Source organism: Melitaea cinxia, chromosome 1 (assembly GCF_905220565.1).
Source record: "Melitaea cinxia chromosome 1, ilMelCinx1.1, whole genome shotgun sequence".
NCBI lineage: Eukaryota > Metazoa > Arthropoda > Insecta > Lepidoptera > Nymphalidae > Melitaea > Melitaea cinxia.
In genome coordinates, this window is record NC_059394.1 from 13,032,599 (window position 1) to 13,054,639 (window position 22,041).

Consider the following 22,041-nt stretch of genomic DNA (forward strand, 5'->3'; position numbering starts at 1 on the left):
TTGTTCCGGCTAATCTCTGAAACAGGTGGACCGATTTTGACGGGACTTTAACTGGCAGACAGCTGATGCAATAAGGAGTAACTTATGCTACTTTTATTTTAGTAATTTATTTATAACTCTGCGAACTAACAATACCTTTTTAGTTTAACTCCACGCGGACGAAGTCGCGAGCACAGCTAGTGTATAATATATGCGCAAAAAATGTTTATTTACGACACCACATTAGAAACCTCTAAAACTATCAGTGTTTTTCTACTATATTATTACACATATAAACCTTCCTCTTGACTTACTCTATTTATTAAAAAAACTGCATCAAAATCCATTGCGTAGTTTTAAAGATCTAAGCATACAAACAGCGGGAAGCGACATTGTTTTATACTGCTAGACCATGGTTAGAGCGTTGTATTAAATACAAGAATATAGAAATAAAAACGATTTCATTTTACATAATCTTTATTTTATTGTAGGAAGAAAAATTTCCATAGAATGTACATTACCTCACATTGATTATATTCTGTTTGAAATACATAATTATATATCTCACTACGACAGAAAAACGTTTTGGTTATATAATTTTGCACGCAACATTTAAAATTGTGTACATCATTTGTATATTATATTAATATTTTGAAGTAAATGGTTAAAATGCAATTAGTATATTTTAACTTTCATAGTAATGGTCATGCTGTACAATTATGAAATCATACCAGTACTATACCCAATGGGTCTCAACTAAAAATGTATGATAATTTAGTATTACTCCATAGACATTCCAGCATCTCCATCTTTCTTGTCATTCTTATCACCTTGTGGTTTATCTTTCTTCTTATCACTTTCTTGAGACTTGTTGCTCTCCGAACCAGACGCGCTCTCCAACGCTTTGAAAAACGCTTGCATGTCACCAGTGTTTGCAGCTGAAGTAACATCAGCTGGCAAGCCAAATTGTGACATCACAGGACCCATTTGTCCAGAAGTCAATGCCGATGAAAATTGATTAGCAGCCTGAAAAATTACATTAGTTTTTGTTCAATGGAACATGAGAATAACTTACATTATATTATACTGTAGTAATAATGGGTTGCATTTTCATTAAAACTGAGGTAGGGCACAGCAAGAAATTTGGATCTAGTAAAAATGGGATCGACAGCGCGCTTGCGATTTTTTTGGTGTTGCACACGTCTTTAAGCTACGGTAATTGCTTACCATCAGGTAAGCCGTGCACTTGTTTGCCGATCTAGTTATATATAATAATTGTGTTTGCTCGCAAACGAAAAAAAAACCGACTTCAATTACATCGACGAGTAATACAACGTAGATCGACGAAAAAATAGTCAAGTAACTACGCGTTATCAAAGATTACTCAAAAAGTAGTTATCAGATCTCAATAAAATTTATATGTGACCACATGACAAACATCAGCTTTCGATTAAATTAAAAATTATTAAAATCGGTACACCCAGTAAAAAGTTATTGCAGATTTTCGAGAGTTTCCCTTGATTTCTCTGGGATCCCATCATCAGATCCTGGTTTCCTTATCATGGTACTAAACTAGGGATATCTTCTTTCCAACAAAAAAAAGAATTATCAAAATCGGTACACCCAGTAAAAAGTTATTGGGGATTTTCAAGAGTTTCCCTCGATTTCTCTGGGGTCCCATCATCAGATCCTGGTTTCCTTATCATGGTACTAAACTAGGGATATCTCCTTTCCAACAAAAAAAGAATTATCAAAATCGGTACATCCAATAGAAAGTTATGCGGTATAATACAACATAGGTCGACGAAAAAAGCGTCAAGTAAAAACGCATTATTAGATATAACTCAACTCAAAAAGTAGTTGTTAGATCTCAAATAAATTTAAATGGGATCAATTGGCACACACCACCTTTCGACTAAAACAAAATTTGTCGAAATCGGTCTACCCGGTAAAAAGTTCTGATGTAACATACATAAAAAAAAAATACCTCCTCCTTTTTTGGAAGTCGGTTAAAAAAATGGGTATATAATGGGTTTTCAAAAAAAAAATTGCATTAATTGTTTTCTTAATCGTCTAGAATGTGAAGGTAGGGTGATTACGATATTCTATGGCATACGATAAGCCATTATAAAGATACAGCAGTTAGAAGGGACAGGTGTTTGGAGCGTGGAGCGGAGCGCTTGGAAGTCGAGCCTATTGGTCTCCCTTCGGCTTTATACCTTTTACAAGTATAGGAAAGAAAAGAAGAAAGGTGTAATTTACGGACCGGGCATCGCAGATTAGTGGTAACTTAGAATTTTTATAGTTATAACCATACTTGAAAGTTTAAATGTGTTTTTCTGAAAACCATGTTTTTCAAACTGTCCTCACAAAATTTTGAAAATTTCTATTTTTTGTATCAGAGTTGACAAAAAATACATGAAATTCAGACTTTTTTGTTCCAAAGTTTGTTAAAAATCTAATTTTCAAAATATCTTGGGCTTGTTCATCATATCTTGTTGTATGACAAATAATCTTCCTACGAAATGGACTAAAAACTACTTTTTTCGTTCATTTTCATGGATATTTAATAAGTAAAAAACTGAGTTAAAATTGTCTTCTGATTTTTAAAACAACTTACTAATGAAAAAAATAATGTATAATTTAAAAACACACTAATGGTTAGTTATCCCATCACCAAAGTTAGAAATCTGTAAAATTCTCTAAAAATTTTCATAAGAGAGACCTGATCAGCAAAGCTATCAAACATGAGATATTTTAAGACTCATGAAGATAAATGGAAACGTACCGTAGTCTCGTATCGTGCAAAGTAAAAACCTTTGTACCAGATGAGCGACTAGAACGGCAATGGGAAATGCGAAAATACTGGAGTAAACAGTAAAATTATTTTAAGCCGTATCTTTAATTGATCGCAATATTTGTATAGACATCTATATTGACGCGCTGATGACAAACGTCAATAACATAGGTAAAATACACAAAATTTAATTTTCGAGATTTGACCTTGAATAAGATATATGAGGGATATTTTTAACCCCCGACGCAAAAAGAGGGGTGTTATAAGTTTGACGTGTCTGTCTGTCTGTCTGTGGCTCCGTAGCTCACGAACGGATGAAGCGATTTCAATTTAGTTTTTTTTCGTGTGAAAGATGAGTTACGGGCGACTGTTTTTAGATATGTTTGATGTAAATCGGTTGAGACGTTTAGAAGTTGTGGGGGTTAAAGTGGGGGAGAATAACCGAATGTCTGCAAATATAATGTAGTGGGGCCTCAAATGAAAGCGCATCACGTGCACATTACAAAATAATGTGTTCAATGAAAATCGGTTGAGCCCTAAAAAAACTTTGGGGGTAAAATACCCAATATCTGCAAATACAATATGAGTATACCTATAAACAATTCATAGTGGAGACAAGAAATAAATAATATGTAGGGTAGTATTAAAATATATATACACAAGTTAACAGAAAAATGCGCAACGGGAATTGTCATTGTTAAGGAGTTACTTTATGTATCGGTGTAAAGGAACGCGCGTTCACTTGGGCGAACTGCGGTGAGAGTACAGATATGAGCGGGTCGGTAGTGGGTCGGTAGTCGGTGGGCGAGGACGGAGGCGCGCGGGTTCACCTGGGCGAACTGCGGTGAGAGCAGGGTGGTCCTTACATCGTCGGGCGGCGCGGGCGCGGGCGCGGGCGGCAGGTGCGGCGCCAGGCGCTGCGCGTGCGCCGGCTCGCTGGCCGCCGCCAGCACGTCGGGCGCGGCCAGCGCGGCGCCCAGCTCCACGCGCGCCGCGCCCGGGCCCGCCGGCGGCGCCGTGCCCAGCCCCGAGAAGTAGCGCTGCAGGTCCGACAGGAAGATCTGCCCGCCTGCGGGGTGCGTTGCGTCTACGTTATACGAATTTAAGCTGATGACTGCGTACTAATATCAGAAATTACTGGTTCCAACTAAAATATCCTTTTTGTATTGGATAGTCCACTTATCTAGGAAGCTATATATAATATACGTTGTTTCCTCAAATTAGCGCGGGTGAAACAGCGGCACAAAAAAAAAAAAACATTGAAGTGAAACAGAAGTTCAAATGTTCACCTGATTAGATATAAGTTTGAATATTTTATAAACAGTACAATATTACGCTTCAGCCTGTAATATCCCACTACTGGGCATAGGCCTCTTTCCCCGTGTTCCCCGCCAGCGCAACAGTTACAATCCATGGCTGTAACCATTGCGCCATCGCGGCGTCTTTACAATATTATTTATAAGAAAATATCAAATAATTGTTTGAGATTTTATTTAGCATACCATGACATATTAAACTGAAGCTGACGCCGCGTTGGCACAGCGTTCACAGCCATGGATTGTACCTGTTGCGGGTTCGATCCCCGCACATGACAAACATTTGTATTGGCCATACACGTGTTTGCCGTGTTTGTGCAGTCCTCTGTCTCCCCACCGTGCCTCGAAGAGCACGTTAAGCCGTCGATCCCGGTTGTTATCATGTACATCTGATAGCGATCGTTACTCGTAGTGGGGAATATATCCGCCAACCCGCATTGGAGCAGCGTGGTGGATTAAGCTCTGATCCTTCTCCTACATGGGGAAAGAGGCCTATGCCCAGTAGTGGGATATTATAATCTGAAGTGACATATTAAAAACTGTATCTATAAATAGAATGCCAGATAGTAAATTGGCATTGCTTTCTGCCTTTCAAATTTTTTAAACAAAATTTATCCATATTACATTGTTTAGTTACGTTAAAGTTATGCTATGTAGTATGAACCAAAAAAAAAGTATTCTAATATTCGAGTGATGGAACAAATGTAGACATATAACATTAGTAAGAGGCAAATGTGATGTCAAAGAAAAAATTAATTTAATTATTATTCATATTTTTGTTTAAAAAATGTTTCAGTTTTTTCAGTGTAGTTTAAAAACTTTTTGTTTATAATTGAAATTGAAATTTTTGCAAGAAAATACAATTAATATTTGTCGTTTTTGTTACCCGCGGCAGCGGAGGGGGCGGCAGCGGCAGCGGGAGCGGGCGCGGGCGCGGCACTGGCGGCGGCGGGCGTGGTGGCGGCGCTGGGCGGCGTGGCGGCGGGCGCGTGCCGGGGGCGGGCGGGCGTGCGAGCGCTCTCCGCGCTCGTGGTGCGCGGCGCGCTACCCCCGCGCGAGCTTCCTCCGGACGTGCGGCCGCCGCCGCTGTTGTTACTGCAAACAGTTTATCACATTATTGCAAACAAAACTAAAACAAGAATTATTACAAATGCAAAATATACCAAAAGCGTCAACTGTGTCAAAAAATTTACAAAAAAGAGATCCACGCTGTAAGTGTGTATCTAATCACTACACTTTAGCAATATTTACAAATTATTATTTTTCAAGAAATTATATTATAACATATAATATCATAATATTACAATATCGTCCTTTGTTCGACCACCTAATAAAACTAATAAAGAATTCATGGAATTATTTTATGTATAATGATATATAACGAGTGACCACGCTCATTTTATCCATTGTTGGTAAAGCTTTAGATTAAGAATCATCGAATTACGAGATTTTGGGGGGGGACGCTACACCCCTCCGTACTACTGCAACACTTCGGAACCCCATGGTTATGGAGACATCCATGGTTAAAGTTTTTAGATTAGCAGAAGAATTTCGCACCTTTCACACTTTATTTTCACATTTCACAAGCATTTTTTTCACATTTTACACGTTATTTTCGAACAGGAATACGTAAAAACAATCTCGACTGCAAGATACCACCTTTGAGGTTAGAATAACGCTTGGCTTCGGCGCTGCGGGCAGTGCAGCGCTTCCGCCTTTGCGTGCGAAAGCACGCTCGCTTATGCTCCATTCCGCAGCTAAAGCATAGCCCCATTGTTTAATGAAGAAGCTGTATTGTTTTTCTCTTACCCCATCGTGCCGAGCAGTGAAGACAATCCACCAATCTGACCGACACCTCCAAATAATTGCATCAGTTGTTGCTGTGACATGTTATTCAACAAGTTCTGTAGCTCTCCATCTTGCCCCCCACTGCTACCACCACGCCCTCCTGATGTTGGAGGGTTATTAAGAGCCTCATTAATGCGGCGACAGTAGTCATCATCTTTATCGGTTTTCGGCTCCTAAGAGTAAAAGTGCTCACAATTAATAAAATGTTATTTATATAATAAGCAATTTAAATGAATAATAATATCAATGTATACGAGTAATATATTTAAAAAAAATTTAATCTTATAAGGGAGGGGCCGCCTACTTTTTCGTCACCATTTTAGCTGAAATTTATATCACATGTATATTCCGTTTTTTTTTTTTTTTTTGGAAGTCTTATTTGGTAAACAAACCCCTATCAATCGTAATTCACGTTTTTTGTTATCACTCACTTTCACAACACATTAGCTTACGGACATTTGTAAAACTCCATTTACTATTTATTTCACTAAAAACAAACATCAATTTATCATTTTAAACACATAAAAACTACTAAAATACGAATTCCTAGAGTACAGACGACTAATATTTTTGAATATGACATTTCAATATCTTTTTTTAAAAGGCAAATAGGGATCTGGTCATCGTATTTTTAGAGGTGAATAAGTGAACGAACAGCATGAGCGATAAAATAGGCCGTGTTTTTTTACCTATATTTTAAATTTTAACGAATTATAATTTGTTATTTAATGTTATCGTAAAGCGATTTGTTTTCTGTTGTTTTTTTTTTTTCTTTTTTATGTCGAGCGAAAAAAAATGCTTACGAAATATTGCAAATGTCAATCTTTTATGGTGAAGTGGTCATTGTAAAGGTTTTATTTTATATTATGAATATTTGTGAATATCAATTTCACCCTGAACATTTTTAACGCTATCCCATATAATATTAAAGTATATCACATAGCAATGGCATAAAAGTTTACTGTAGTTCACAAAAAAACTTTTTGAGACTTTAGGATGAAGAACAATGTTATTAGTCCTTTTTTTAGATGTTAGAGAGAGTGTGTTGCCAGCGCAAGGTTTTTTATTCATAGTAAATACAAATAATGTGACAATAATATTAATACTCTTTTATCATTTTTACAATACTAATATCTAATACCTTTAAACAATCAATTCTTGTATATATACATATATAATCTGAATCTCGGAAACGGAACCAAAGATTTTCATGAAATTTAGTATGCAGGGAGTTTCAGGGGAGATAAATCGATCTAGCTAGGATTAATTTTTCCAAAAAAATGTCGTTTTGTCCGTGTTTTCAGGCAACGAAAAACTGCTATAATATTATTAGAGTACGAAGGTAAATTTCGCAATTACTTAAAAAGTAATGCACGGGTAATGCACAGGTGGGAAATCAGCCAATTTCAATATGAGAAGATCCTTGCTCAAACCCACATCTCTATCTTGATTATTTTTTTTAATTGCACTCATGTTTTTTTATTTAAATAACCAGTTAATTTCTTTTGTTATGTCGGTAAGACCAAATATTATTTATATTTTATCAATATGTAATTTGTATTGAAATATGATTTCCAAAAAACACAATTTACTAAAAAAAATACCGAGCTAAGCTCAGTCACCCAGGTACTTGCATTTAAGCGACAGATTATTTGCCACGTAATAAATTACTTATTTAATTTGTTTATGCGCTAAAAGTCTAGACAAAAATTATTTTATTACTAGCTTCCCGTCCCGGCTTCGCACGGGTATTTAACAAAAAGGGGACTGTCCATTTTCGGCCCAGCCTGAACAGAATTCGTACAAAAAAAAAAACAAATATACCAAAAATTTTCATATATTAAATCATGATTATTCGTGATTTTCAGTTGTATCAATATAAACTGATAAAAAGTTTCTTTAATAAGTATCTTAATTTTTTAATTATATACTTCTAGTTTATTTTCGGTTGGTGATTTGATTATACCACGTTGCCAGTCCTAAACAAACAATAATTATTAACGAACAATCGATTTTAAAATATTTTTAAATCAATGATTTGTTAATATCGATTAAAAGTATTGTTAAATCGAATTAATCAGAAAAAAAGTTATCAATAAAAGTGTATTTAGTAAAAAAACATTTAACTTTGGTGAAAAATAAACTATTTTAGAAACATGGTTATTGACTAAATAAAAAGCAAGGAATTAAATATATTAAATTTGATTATCGATTTAATTGATTTATTTGTCTATTGAAAATATTATTTATTATGGCAACCCTAAACTACAGACTTTTGCGTCATACATTCATTTGACTTCCATATTGCTTTCGATATAGCAAGCAACCTATTGAAAGGTTTTCCGAGGATTCTGCCTTCAAGTGTCAAGCGGGTTGGTTAGTTCTAGCAAACGTTGTTTCTTTCTTGGCATTTTCTTGTGTCTACAGTTTGGTTTTTGGTTGTTTAGATTTACGTATATATTTTGTGTTGTCGCGGTATATTGGTGAGTGTTTATTTTTTGTTTCGTATGTTCTTTTTTTTCTTTTTAAATCATGGAGGATAACGACCCTCCTGATCCACCGGCTCCGCCAGACAAAAATGCCTCTGATTTTTGTTTTACCCCAATCCTGTCCGCTCCACTATCATCTTTTATAGCAGTTGAAAACGCAGTAGGCAAAAAACGCCCTCTTGAGTCTGTCAAAGATACAATACCAAATAAGCAGGCTAAGCAAAGTGATTACAGAATCCGCTATTCCAACATGGACAAGCCTCCTTATTTAGTGCATGTGTCTCGCAATGAAAGTGACCCAGCAGCTAACACTACTTTAAACCCTATAAAATTTGGTCAATTCCTAAAAACCCATCGCTTCCCAGGTATAGCAAATGATGGCTTAAAACGAGTGGGCCGTAACAGAGTCTCTGTAACTTTCAATACCCCTCAAGATGCCAATTCATTTATGTCACATCCCTTAGCATTACAAAACGGATACAGGACTTCCATCCCCACCTACAACATCACTCGAATGGGTGTCGTAAGAGAAATTCCCGTAGACTGGTCCATAGAAGAGATTGCAGAGAATCTGGAAGTCCCACAAGGATGTGGTAAAATTATAAAAGTGCGTAGGATCAACAGAAAGGTAATTAACAATGGCATTCCGGAGTGGCAACCAACACAATCTGTGATTCTTACTTTTGACGGACAGACCCTACCTACCCGAGTTCTCTGCTTCTATATGGTTCTAAAAGTTGAACTTTATAAATACCCAACTATCCAGTGTTTTAATTGCTGTAGATTTGGACATACAAAAACCCAGTGTAGGTCAAAACCAAGGTGTTATAAATGTACCAAAAACCACACAGGTGAGGGATGCCCGAGCACAGTAGATGACCCCATTTGTCTTTATTGTTCAGGAGGACACACTGCTATAAGTAAGAGTTGTCCTGAATACATAAGACAATCAAATATTAAATTGATAATGGCAGAGAAAAATATTTCTTATGAGGAAGCATCCAAGACTATCCCTCCATCATATAGATCATATGCAGATATCGCAAAGTCTACAAATAGTTCCTCCCCTTTAAATATAAACCCACCTCATAGAACCCCCTCAATCCCTATAACTTCATTTAAGAAAACTGTTTTTGCCACCCGTAAACAACGCCCTGTTTTATCACCGGGCTATGATAAACAAGCACACCAAGATATCTTAAACGAATTTAATATGCCTGAATCACAAAATGGATGTGCATTAAATAATACTTCTACAATAGATACTGAATCTTCTAATATTAATAACCTACTTCTAACATTATTAGTAGATATTCTTAGTAAAAATGAACTTACAATAACAGACCACGTAGCAACCAAACTCATCTCAATTCTAAATAGTTACAATGGACCCACTCAAGTTTCTTCAGTGGAACGCTAGGAGTATCCAGAACAAAAAACACGAAATTATCCACCTCACAAATAATCTCAGCCCCGCCATTATATGCATTACAGAAACTTGGTTGAGACCTGATCATCGCTTCTTCCTTCAGGGTTTTTCATCATATCGTGATGATCGATTAGATGGTTATGGGGGATCGATGATCCTTGTTAATAATAAATTCACACCCACTCATCTTATCATCCCTGGTCACAATAGCAATGACATAAATATTGTTGGTATAAAAATAAAAGATGTAAGTATTCTTTCTATATACCTCCCCCACCCAAACTCTTCTATCCTTCCTTTTTTACGCGATGTCTTTTTGCTCTTTCCTCCTCCGCTATTAATCCTAGGAGACTTCAATTGTCATAATAGTATGTGGGGATCAGACACAAATGACTCCTTTGGCAGTGAACTAGGAGAATTGCTCGAGGAGTTAGGTCTCTGTATCCTTAATGATGGCCGACCTACAAGAATGACTCCTCCTGGACAAAGGAAGAGTTGTGTAGATCTAACAATATGTTCAAACGATTTAGCAACTCTTTTACAGTGGAACATTCTAGATAGTACATTTGGTAGTGATCACTATCCTATTATTACTTGTTATCCGTTAAGATGTTACCCCCAACTTCCACTTCCACCCCTACTAAAATATAGGATGTCTGGCGCCAAATGGGACAAGTATAAAAAACTGTTGGAAAATAAAGTTCAATCATTACCTCAAATCACTCCAGAAAATCTTAATGTGTGCTACAAGGAGTTTTGTAAGGCTGTTTCAGATTCAGCTGATTTAAATATTCCCTTGAAAAACTCAGCAACCGGTAAAATACCATCTCCCCCCTGGTGGGATAAGGAGTGCACAGAGATGATAAAATCTAGGAAAAATGCAGAAAAGGATTATAAACAAAATATGACAGATAGCAATTTAATAAACTATCAGAGAATTGCTGCCAAGACAAGACGTGTTTTCCGAAGGAAAAAGACCCGCCATTGGCGTCAATTCTGTGCATCTCTCTCACCAGATACCAGCTCCAGTATAGTTTGGAATCAAATAAATAGATTTAGGCACGGTCTCTCTTATCGAAATTCACCTGGCATTTCTGAAATTGTAGCAGGAAACCTTTTTGATAAAATAGCTCCTCCATTTGCTCCAAATCTTGATGATCTCTCTCACACAGATCATACCTTTTTAACATCATCGCATGCCATAGATCACCCTTTCACTATGTTTGAGCTCCAATCTATCCTCTCTCGTGTCAAAGATTCAGCTCCGGGAGTTGACGGTTTCCCTTACTCTTTCCTGATAAATGCCGGCAAAATTGTTTTAAAATATTTTCTAAATTTAATTAATGCTTTTTTTGATTTTAATTACATTCCTAATGATTGGAAAACTCAAATAATAATCCCTATTTTAAAACACGGAAAACCACCTGAGATAAGTGATAGTTACCGCCCCATTGCTCTATCGTCTACCTTTTCCAAAATATTTGAGCATCTTTTAAAAAACCGTCTGGAATGGTTTGTAGAAAAAAACAGTTTACTTTCTTCCTCCCAGTTTGGTTTTCGAAAAGGTCTATGTACTACAGACAGTTTAGGCATTTTTGTTACTGACCTCAGAATAGCTTTCTCCAGGAATGAATATGTGTTGGCCGCGTTTCTTGACATTACGGCTGCATACGACAACGTGATTCTTTCTGTACTCAGGTACAAGCTACAACAGCTGAGTATCCCAGAAAAGATAGTACGGGTACTATGCAGTATTTTAATGTGTAGAGAGGTCATGCTACGGGTCCCGGGTCAGAACCTCGGTACACGCCTTGTATGGAAAGGCCTTCCTCAGGGATGTGTACTCAGTCCTATCCTGTATAATCTTTATACTTCTTCTCTCCATCTCTCACTTAACCCTGACTGCCAAATACTACAATATGCAGATGATCTAGTTTTATACATTTCTTCGACCTCAATCTCCCAAGCTTCATCGTCATTACAAATTTCCCTCGACTCACTATCACTCTGGCTGGAAGAGAGGGGCCTTCAGTTGTCGGCTTCAAAGAGTAACGTTGTAACATTCAGCAGGAAGAAAAATATACCTCTAGTAAGTCTGAAGATTGAAGGTCAATCTATCCCAGTTTGTGATTCGGTAAAATTTTTGGGCTTAATTTTAGATTCTAAACTAACTGGGACCAAACACATAGAGCACATAATTAAAAAATCAGAACGTAACTTAAACATAATAAAGGCGCTATCTGGAGTCTCCTGGGGTTCTCACCCATTTACTCAAAAAATTTTATATCATGCCATAGTCAGAAGTGCCCTGGACTACGGCACCTTCCTCCTAAAACCATCAAATAAATCCTCTCTTAGAGCTTTAGACTCCTTACAGTCTAGGGCACTTCGTTGTGTCCTCGGGTGTATGAGATCTACCCCCATTAATGCACTGCAAGTAGAGTGCTGTGAACCACCCCTCTTTATCCGTTTTCAGTTTTTGTCTGATCGTTTTTTAATCCGTGTAAATGCTCGCTCCGATCATCCACTTAAGAAGAAACTTGAGTGTCTATACAACCTCTGCCTTACCTCTTCCTATTGGCATCATAAACAGACTCCACTTTTAATTAATAGTTTTAAAAAACTGCGCTACGTAGAACAGGACTCTCCTATCCAAACATTTCCGAAACTGTGTTGGCATGAATTTCCGTATGAGGTGATAACATATTCAGCTAACGCGATAGTCAACCTTGGTTTCGCCAAAGAATCCCCCCATAATAACATCCTTTTTACTTCAGAGGTAGCCACTAGATGGAATAACAGCCACTTATTCTTTACTGATGCATCCAAATTGACAGAATTAGGAAAAACAGGTGTAGCTGTCTATTACCAAAATTCGAAAATTGCCCTACAATTTCAATGTCCTCCCCATTCATCTGTATTTACTGGTGAGTGTGTGGGTATATTAGAGGCTTGCCTATTTATAGAGAGCCATAATATATCTAGCGCTGTCATCTTTTCTGACTCAAAAAGTGCCCTGGAATCCATTATTATCAACCCTATTTATAATAAATTAAACAGTGATATCATCTTAAATATTAGAAACTCTCTACTCAAAAGTTCAAGTAAAGGCCTAAACATTACTTTAGTTTGGATCCCAGGACACTCAGGCATTAGAGGTAATGAGGTAGCGGATTCTCTTGCGAAGCAGGCTACTTTCCAGCAGGTGGACAATAAATACTATAGGTATCAAACTTACGACATCCTCAATCTTCCTCAGAGACAAGCATACCAATCTTGGCAGGACGACTGGGATAAGACCAACAAATTAAAAGGAAGGTTTTATGCCTCATTCCAACCCATCATTCCAAGAAAACCATGGTTTTCAAAGTTCAAAAAATTGAATAAAAAATCTGTCTCTATTTTATGTAGAATTCGTTTAGGCCATTGCTGTACCCCAGTCTTTCTAAATAAAATTAGAATAAGAGACTCCTCTCTGTGCGAGTGTGGTTTTGAAGAGGGGTCCCTCGACCATATTTTCTTCGCCTGTCGTAACAACTCATTCACTATATACAATCTTCTTCCTGAATTGAACATCCCTCTTCCTATGAATTTTTCCTCTCTACTAAACTTTTACAACAACCCCGAATTGGTATTTCTCCTATCCAAATTTATTAACATTAATAACATTAAATTATAATTTTTATGAATTTGAGGCAAAGACTGTATGCTATTTATTGCAATAAATAATTATATTACATGGTTAGATATTAATAATTATATTACTTTTTGTAGAGTAGAATTATGTTTAGACCCTACCCTAGATGTATAACTCCCTGATAATTACTAAAATATTTGTTATGTTTGTCTGCAGGTAACAAAACCCAAACAATTGTTCTTTCTTGCATCAAAAACTAGTTTCCTCCGTAATTTACATAATCTTATACTTGACACTGGCAGAATGTTGCACAACGAACAGTTGCGACGCTGACATGCCATAAATTAAAGAAGAAGAAGAAGAAGAAAGGTTTTCCGTCAACCGAGAATTCATCACTACTGCGACGTAAAATTCACAGTAGGCGTTATAAGTAGGAAAATATATTTTGTATTTATTTTATATGTAAACAATATAGGTCAGGCAGAGAAGCAATAAAAAAAATATTATTGCAACTGCATGGTTGGTCGACGGACAGTAGGTTGTTGTGCCCATGTCATGACAATTATTTGGTTTTTGGGCTGGAAAAGTTTCCAAGATTTTATAAATCTACCTGCCTAGTTTTTAGATAACATTCTGTTAACGTACGAATCCGATTAGTAAAACAAAAATAACAAAAACAATGATTTTTATTTCAGAAACCTTCTTGTAACTATCCACAAAAAAACAAAAAATGAAACACCTGGACACAAAACTATATCATTTTTCTAATTCCTACTTGTTAGTACTACTAACTTAATATATAATTATTATTCTCAGTGACTGTCCACTCGGGGCCGAAACCCCCATACAAAGTGGACAGTCCCCTTTCCAATCTCAAATTTTTTTTAAAATAACTTCTAACCTTTTCGTTTCGAAATCGCTTGTTTCGCTGTTCAAATCCGACACCGGAAAGCGGGCGACACCGGACTCTTATATATTCAGAGAGCTAGGCTCTAGGATATTCAAGAAAGTTTGAGAATACTTTCTTTCTCACACCTTCTAGAATGTTCTCGACATTATCGTCTGCCGTAACAATAGGTTCTGCAGCTGTAGCATACGTAGTAAAGGCGCTAAAAAACTTAAATTTTCAAATGTTTTCAGAACTAATTTGAATAACTAAAGTTATGTGGCTTTAACTCCAAAATATAAGTTAGCTACTGCTGTATAAATACATAAAATTTAATAACTGTATTAAAGTAACTATGGTAATTTAAGACTTTATTGAAATTGGAATTTTAAATTTTGCGCCATTACTACATGCTGCAATTGCTCGCAACGCCTTTCGAAATGCAACCCAAATAATCATTGTTCTGAATGAAGTTCAAATACTCGACAACAGATGGCACCACTACATTTAATTTCCAAGTTGAAGGGTCGAAAAAGCCCTTATATCTTTAATAACACGCCGTTTAGGTTAAAACGGGAACTTCCTTGTGCGAGGGGGGATAAAGGGCTATCACACTATATGTCCCATTATCGTGCCGGGACTCCTTTTTAAGTTTTATCAGCATGCACATTTTATCAACTTAGTTTTATTATTTATGACAATAATGAAATAATGATAATGAAAAAAAAAATATATAAAAATGAATATTATAAAAATTGAGAAGAATGTAGAAAACAAGTTCCTCCTATTGATATCAAGAAGAGGAACTGATCCCATGACCACTGCATAATCATCTTATGTTCTTACCACTAGGCCAGATGCTACTTACCAAACTTATTGAAACAAATAATTCTTACTTTACTAAAGCCACGTCAAAATTTAAAATATTATTTATACATGTGATATGAATTTTAGCTATATCAGTCATAACAAGTGGGCGGTCTCCTCTTGTTAAACTGTCATTATCAAGCCTTTATTGAGAAATTAAAACCTCGATGAGGATTTTTGAAAACTAGCGTGACTACAGCGGTAATTTAGCGTGACTAGCATTGAAAGTACTAAGTACAGTTTCAAATCTATTGTGGTTCTGTTTCCATAATTTAATCACGCTGAACTCCCCCTGAGTATTCTTTAGAAGCCGGAGGCGCGTCTTTTACTGGTCAATGACATCATTTTAAGCAAATAATTGTTAAAAGGATTTCATACCTGCATCCAGAAGAAATACTTCTTCGAAAATGACTTGAACTTCAATACATATACTCTTCCTGTAGTACACTCATTTACACGTACAAATTCACAGTCATCGGGAAAAATTAGAAGATCATCTTCCACCTCTCCAGTTGTTCGATCTTTCCAACAAAAGTGCATCAATGAGTCCTCTCCTTGATATACATACAAAAGACCTTTCCTTTTATCCGGGTGAACCATGCGACCTTTAAGAGTCATTCTTCCAGCTCGAAATTCAACTATATGCTTATTTCCTCCAGAACTCCCTCCAAGTCCCGAAGTATTCCCAAATAATGCAGTTGCAGACATGATGATCGATTGACAATAATTAGGGCGCTAAGAATCGAAACGTATAATTATTTCTCTAAAATGGATCTTTTTATAAATAGACAGTTATTCGAACTAAAAAAGTAACAATTTTATTTAACTAACCTCGAATATTTTCTTCTTTAAAAAAAAGATAGAGTAATATAATAATGAGCAGCCGAAATGAAATCAGAAATGATATGACAATTTTGGTTTATTACACAGATGACATAGTAGGCTCAAAGGTACAACTGCTCTTTGGGTTCTACCATAGAGTATTAAAAAAATTTGTTTATAAATTAATATTTTCATCACAATGTCAGCAAACGGGCAAGGGGAAACAATATTATTCCAAAAATTTAAATATGAAACAAAAATAGTTCAACTACATTTATATCCACTGAAAATTAGTTCATCACATTAATTTTTTTTAAGTCACTTAGTATTTAAATCACTTAAAACAAAAATCTGTAATTTTAAAACAAAACAATGAAATACAAACATTCAGACTTAAAAGTCGTAATTATCTTAATACGTAAAAGAATCATAAATTTACATCGAATTCATCTTAGGGCATGCTTAGGACATGATGATTTCAATGTAAATAATTAATTAATTAAATATAATTTAATTTACTACTCGGCCTTTCCTGTTACAAGAGTTCAGGTAGGTTTTCTCACCACGGTTCCCCAAAAGATACCATAAAAAGAGGTCTTGCCACCATTGACGTTCCTGCTCTTATCGAGCCTACTGAAATTAGTCGCGATGATGGCAAGAGACCTGATGGATTGACGTTGGTTCCCTGGGAAAGGGGACGGGCGCTTTTGTGGGACGCAATCTGCGTTGACACACGTGGTCCGTCTCATGGCAGAGAAACAGCCTTAAAAGCGGGAGCCGCGGCGGAAAAAGCTGAAACGACTAAACGGCACGAATATTCGTCACTAATTCCAAATTACATTTTTGTGCCGTTTGCAGTCGAAACACTTGGACTTTTGAGTAGCAGTGCTAAAAAAATAATAATTAAATGAGATAACTCCTCGCCTTATTGCCTCCACTGGTGACAAGAGGGCTGGTGCATTTTTTGCCCAGAGAATCGGCATAGCCATTCAAAATGCTGCCAACATTCTTGGCACAATTCCACGCAGACATGATTTATACCAAAACTATCTGTAAATATTTTGTTCTTAAGAGCCATTTCACAAAAATCGGTAACAATCCGCGAAATTGTAACATTTTGACGTCGTTAATCTCAGTGTTGGATGCAATAATGTATTTATTTATTTATTTATTACTTCTTGCATACATATAATCAAACATTTTTACGTAGTAAAAAAAAGAAGAAAAAAAAAAAAAAACAACAGAACAGAAATAAAATTAAACAAAAAGTAGTTACAATGACAGCATGCAAAGGCGGTCTTATTGCTTTAAGCAATCTCTTCCAGACAACCCCAGGTAAAAGGAGATTATTAGTAACAAAGTGCGGGATTGTGCAAAGTAGATAAATATAAATAGATTGATAAATAGATAATGTCATTTATATTCTTGAAATATAATAGAGCAACCTTTGTTGTAGTCGATAGTCAGATCAGAATTTTGATTTATATTATGTGTATAAAATTATTAACCTTTTCATCAGCCTCCTCCCTGGGTAAACGGTCGCAATGTATACTTTGAAGTCCTACTTTTCAATAACCTCTACGTTGAAATCATTTTAAAAAAATACGTAATATGTGGAATATAATTTTGTTGCACACTATCATAGATTTTTATTCCATTTGTATCTCTATTAATCGATAAAAAAAAAAAATAAAGTTACGAATATTTTCCAAATAAGTACAATTTTAAAAGCGATATTTTTCTTAGAAAACTAAGAAATTTTAACGAACTATCTTCATCAAAGTAAACTTACATCATTAAGGAATACAAAAATAATAATTAAAAGATGTAATCATTTTTAATACATTTTATATTAAATAATAAAAAGATAGTATATATTACCACGCATCAAGCCCAGTAAATCAGTCGAGCGCTAGCGCTCTTAGAGGTGAGGTCCAAGCCAAATTCTGCGCAGCCGTCTCTTTCGCTCACACGCGCCAAGCGCCTGTAGTTATAGCGGATAAACCGCATTTGATACTTTCGTAATAAAATATAAATAAAATAAACATATTACGTAAATGACTGTAAAATAATATAATGATAATTTCTGTAAAAAAATATATAATTTAATTTTCTTTTCTCACATTATCAATACAAATAGGCATTTCAATCTGTTTGTCTTGTTATTTGTTAATTAATATGTTTGTCGGTGTCGATGTCAAGTAATGCTATTTTATTCATATCGTAAATATTAGATTCTTTCGTAAACTGAAAAAATTAATCAATTTAAAAAATATTGTTTCATAAAATTGATTTTTTATTTTTATTTTAAATTTATTGACTGTTGTTATATAACATACTTGAAATTTTTAACAAATTAATTATGTAAAAAACATTTTATACCATAGTTATTAATTTTTATTATACATTAGAAAATGATCAAGATGGTCTTTTGGTTGTCACACTATACTTACTAGCACAAAGATCGCGCGGCTCGTACGACTCGCGCGATGCGACCAAATTTACCTAAACTTACAGAGCGTAATATTGTGAAATGGCTCTTAAGTTGTGAATTATAAATATGTATAATGGTTAATAAAATAAAATTGTAAAAAAAATCCTAGCCTATTTCACAAGAAACCATCGTCTGACCCAAAGAGTATATAAGTAGTCTGACCCTTGTCACAGTTTATTTCATCCTCAATTCATGTATGTAAATATATTTCTATATACTCTTTACATTATGTATATTAATATATTTATGGAAATTTTCTTTGAACCTAAAAAGACACTAACTTAGACATGCAAAGGCCACATTGTAGATAACCACTAATTCACTATTTATAATTTACATTGATTATGTTTTTACTTCCTTTGTTCCTATAATATATGCACAAATCACTGTAATTAATTAAGCTTTAAGTAAATTTAATTGTATTCACTACAAAACTGCATTGTTTTATGATTTGAATTTTTTTATTACAAAAACTAAATAATATATTTAATTTTAAAAAATTTAGACTCGTCGGTACGTTATAAACCTTAATAAAAAATGATTTAGAATAAAACTAAAATCAATAAATTATATGGGTTTAAAGGTGGGAATTGACGATTAGTTTTTCGCGTCAGTTTTTCGCGCTCTCCAAAATTTGATCGTGAGAGTTTTAAAATGTCGATGTCGGTGTCCCCTAGACGAGTCATAATGACGGAATTTATTGAAAAACTAGCTGACCTGGCGAACTTCGTATCACCTTATTTTTTTCTGAAATATAATAATAACATAATATATCAAAATAAAATATAGCCTATCTTTTAAGTTGGATCAAACTGCACACGGTGTGCAAATTTGACTAAAATCGGTTAAGTAGTTTAGGAGTCCATTGAGGACAAACATTGTGACACGAGATTTATATATATTAAAAAATATAAAAATTCAGAATGTGGAAAACGGACGAAAATTATAAAATTAAACACCAGCGACAAAAAGTTTTATTTTACACACCTATATTTATTTATTTTTTTATATTTATAACATATACACACGGTCGTCTCTTCCTACAGTAAATAATGTAATGCTTGTGCTATAGGTAACTGCCCGCTGATATAGATACATTTTTTTTATATAAATACATATAAATAACCACCGTGCATGATCGATTGACCGTTGTCATACTTATTACAGATGAGGTACAACTAATAATAAAAACTGTTCATATAGAATTATAGACCATTGTAGACCAGTATATAGCAACAAACAGTAGCCGCTTTAAGAATTAATGTTTCTTTTTTCGGATTCAGAATCCATTTTTTTTTCTCAACAAAAATAGGTAGTACCTACACGTCCTTTATACAGCCCGGTCGGTCGAAAACTGAAGTGCCGGAGTAGCGCCAGTCAGTGGGGAAATATTTTAAATGACGCGAAAAACTGATTAGTTTAACTGACGCAAAAAAACTGATCAATTAAACTGACGCCAAAAACTGATCGTCAATGGCCAGCTTAAAATTAATAAAATACAATACACATACGTAATTAATATTTTACATTTAATAAACTATATTTTTTATTTTAAAATTATCAACTTCCTACCATTTTATTATATGTATAGATAAATAATATACCATGTTTGTCTTCAAGTGACGGGTTGTGTATGGTAATCCTTAGGTAAGTTAATGTTGCTAAAAAGAAAAAAGAAAGAGTCGCTGCAACATTATTACGTTTCCTATTTTATTTTAATCTACCTACTTTGTTAATTTTTTTAGAGAATCCTGAAAAGTGAACTGAGCTTTGTCTATAAATTATAAAATTCGCTATTGAATAACGTTAAAGTATATTAATAATTGATGTAAATGTTTGTTGCTTGAAACTTTGTTCATACGCACTATTAAATTTCGTGTTCAAGACAAACTGTATTTCTCTACATCAACAATATGAGCGGTGTTCAAACAGGTCAGTCATTTTTATTTACAATTTATTAATAAATCTAGTTTATAGAAACTAGATATACGTAACATATATATGTAGATGCGTATATAAATACTAGAAACTGGATACATTTGTATACTACACAATTACAAATGAAGATACATTTGACAATGTTTATAAAAATGAAATTAAGCGCACTTATTCATAGAATAGCTTATGTATTTAAACTTTTCTAATTAGATTGGTTTTAGGATAAGATTGGTTTCTAAGTTTTAGTTTTTTTGTTACTTTAAAAAAGCATAATTTATGAATGTATGTTATTAATTATTTTAATATTTAGGTAAGTTTTAAATTTTAATAATAATAATACCTTTATTTCAAATAAAATTTTAAACAAATTTTTTTTTTTAATTTATATGATAATATATTTTTTATTTGGATCAGCAGAATTCTATATACATAATATATCAAAAAAATATATTTTATAACTAAATTTTTATCATACAATTTATTTGTTAATATGAGCCATACCTCAGATTATTGCAATTTAGGTACTTCTCAGATATGGAAGTATAAATAAAAGACAATCAAAAATAATTTTATCTGAAGCAGATATAATTATCATAAAGTATAAATAAGTCATGAGAAAAATAACTAAAAAAATTGCATTAATTCTTCTATATCATTATTTACTTCATACTGACATACAATATAAACAATTTTAATTATTGATTATGAAGTGGTATCTCCTAAAAATTATTTTACAATTATTTTTTTATTACCGTTCCATTGGGTGAGTCACAGGATTTTAATAGTTTTTATCAGAAGCTGTCTCATATTACAAAAAAAAAAGTACTATTTTATGATATCAAAATGTCTGTGGCAAAGATCGTGGAATACGTAAAGTATTTTAAAGAAAAGCTTTTCTGCTTGTTTTTTTTTATTGATAGAGTTTAATATGACTAATTGACCACTCTGGTGTAGTGATGCGAGTGCCATGTACGTGCAATAACACCAGCAGTAGTGAGTGCGATTCCTGCTCAGTGTGGAGATTTGTATTTTTACAAATATATGTTTGGCGATCCGTTTCTACATAGTGAACCGGTTATTGAGGGGCTGGTCTAAGCCTTCATTCATCGTAAATACACTTAACACGTTAAGTACTATAGCTATATACTAGTGTTCATAAAATCTGAAAATCCGATAAAAAATTACTGGTGGTGACCGTTTAGAGAAATATATGTTTCCGGTCTGTCTGTCAGTCCTTGTGGGTCTTCCCACCGTACCTCAGAGAGCATGTTAAGCTGTCTGTCCCAGTTGTTATGGTAGCAATTGTTACTCATAGTAGGTAGTATATCTGCCAACCTGCAGTGGAGCAAAGCATGTGGTGGGTTTAGCTCTGGCACTTCTACTTGAACCAAAATAAAAAATATAACTAATTGTAAAAAAAAACTAATCTCAAGATAGATCAGTTTGTTAAAAAGTTAGTTAATGTGTTTTGCTAGTTTTTATGGAGGAAGATTACTATTATTATTATAGTTATCATTATCTATAATAAAACTAAGTTGA

The 22,041-nt window shown here is 34.4% G+C and overlaps 1 protein-coding gene and 1 long non-coding RNA gene across 2 annotated transcripts; one reads left to right on the forward strand and one right to left on the reverse strand.

The window, feature by feature from the left end:
• Positions 1–438: 438 nt before the first annotated feature.
• Positions 439–16,143, reverse strand: LOC123653923 (proteasomal ubiquitin receptor ADRM1). The gene is given in 6 exon segments (XM_045589903.1): positions 439–1,005; positions 3,607–3,845; positions 4,979–5,187; positions 5,857–6,113; positions 15,627–15,983; positions 16,080–16,143. Coding segments are annotated over 5 exon segments (1,281 nt in total). The 5' UTR covers positions 15,957–15,983; positions 16,080–16,143; the 3' UTR covers positions 439–759.
• LOC123657177 lies at positions 8,293–13,856 on the forward strand. The gene is made up of 2 exons (XR_006743669.1): positions 8,293–8,423; positions 13,712–13,856. It is a non-coding gene; the product is annotated as an uncharacterized LOC123657177 (long non-coding RNA).
• Positions 16,144–22,041: the final 5,898 nt, after the last annotated feature.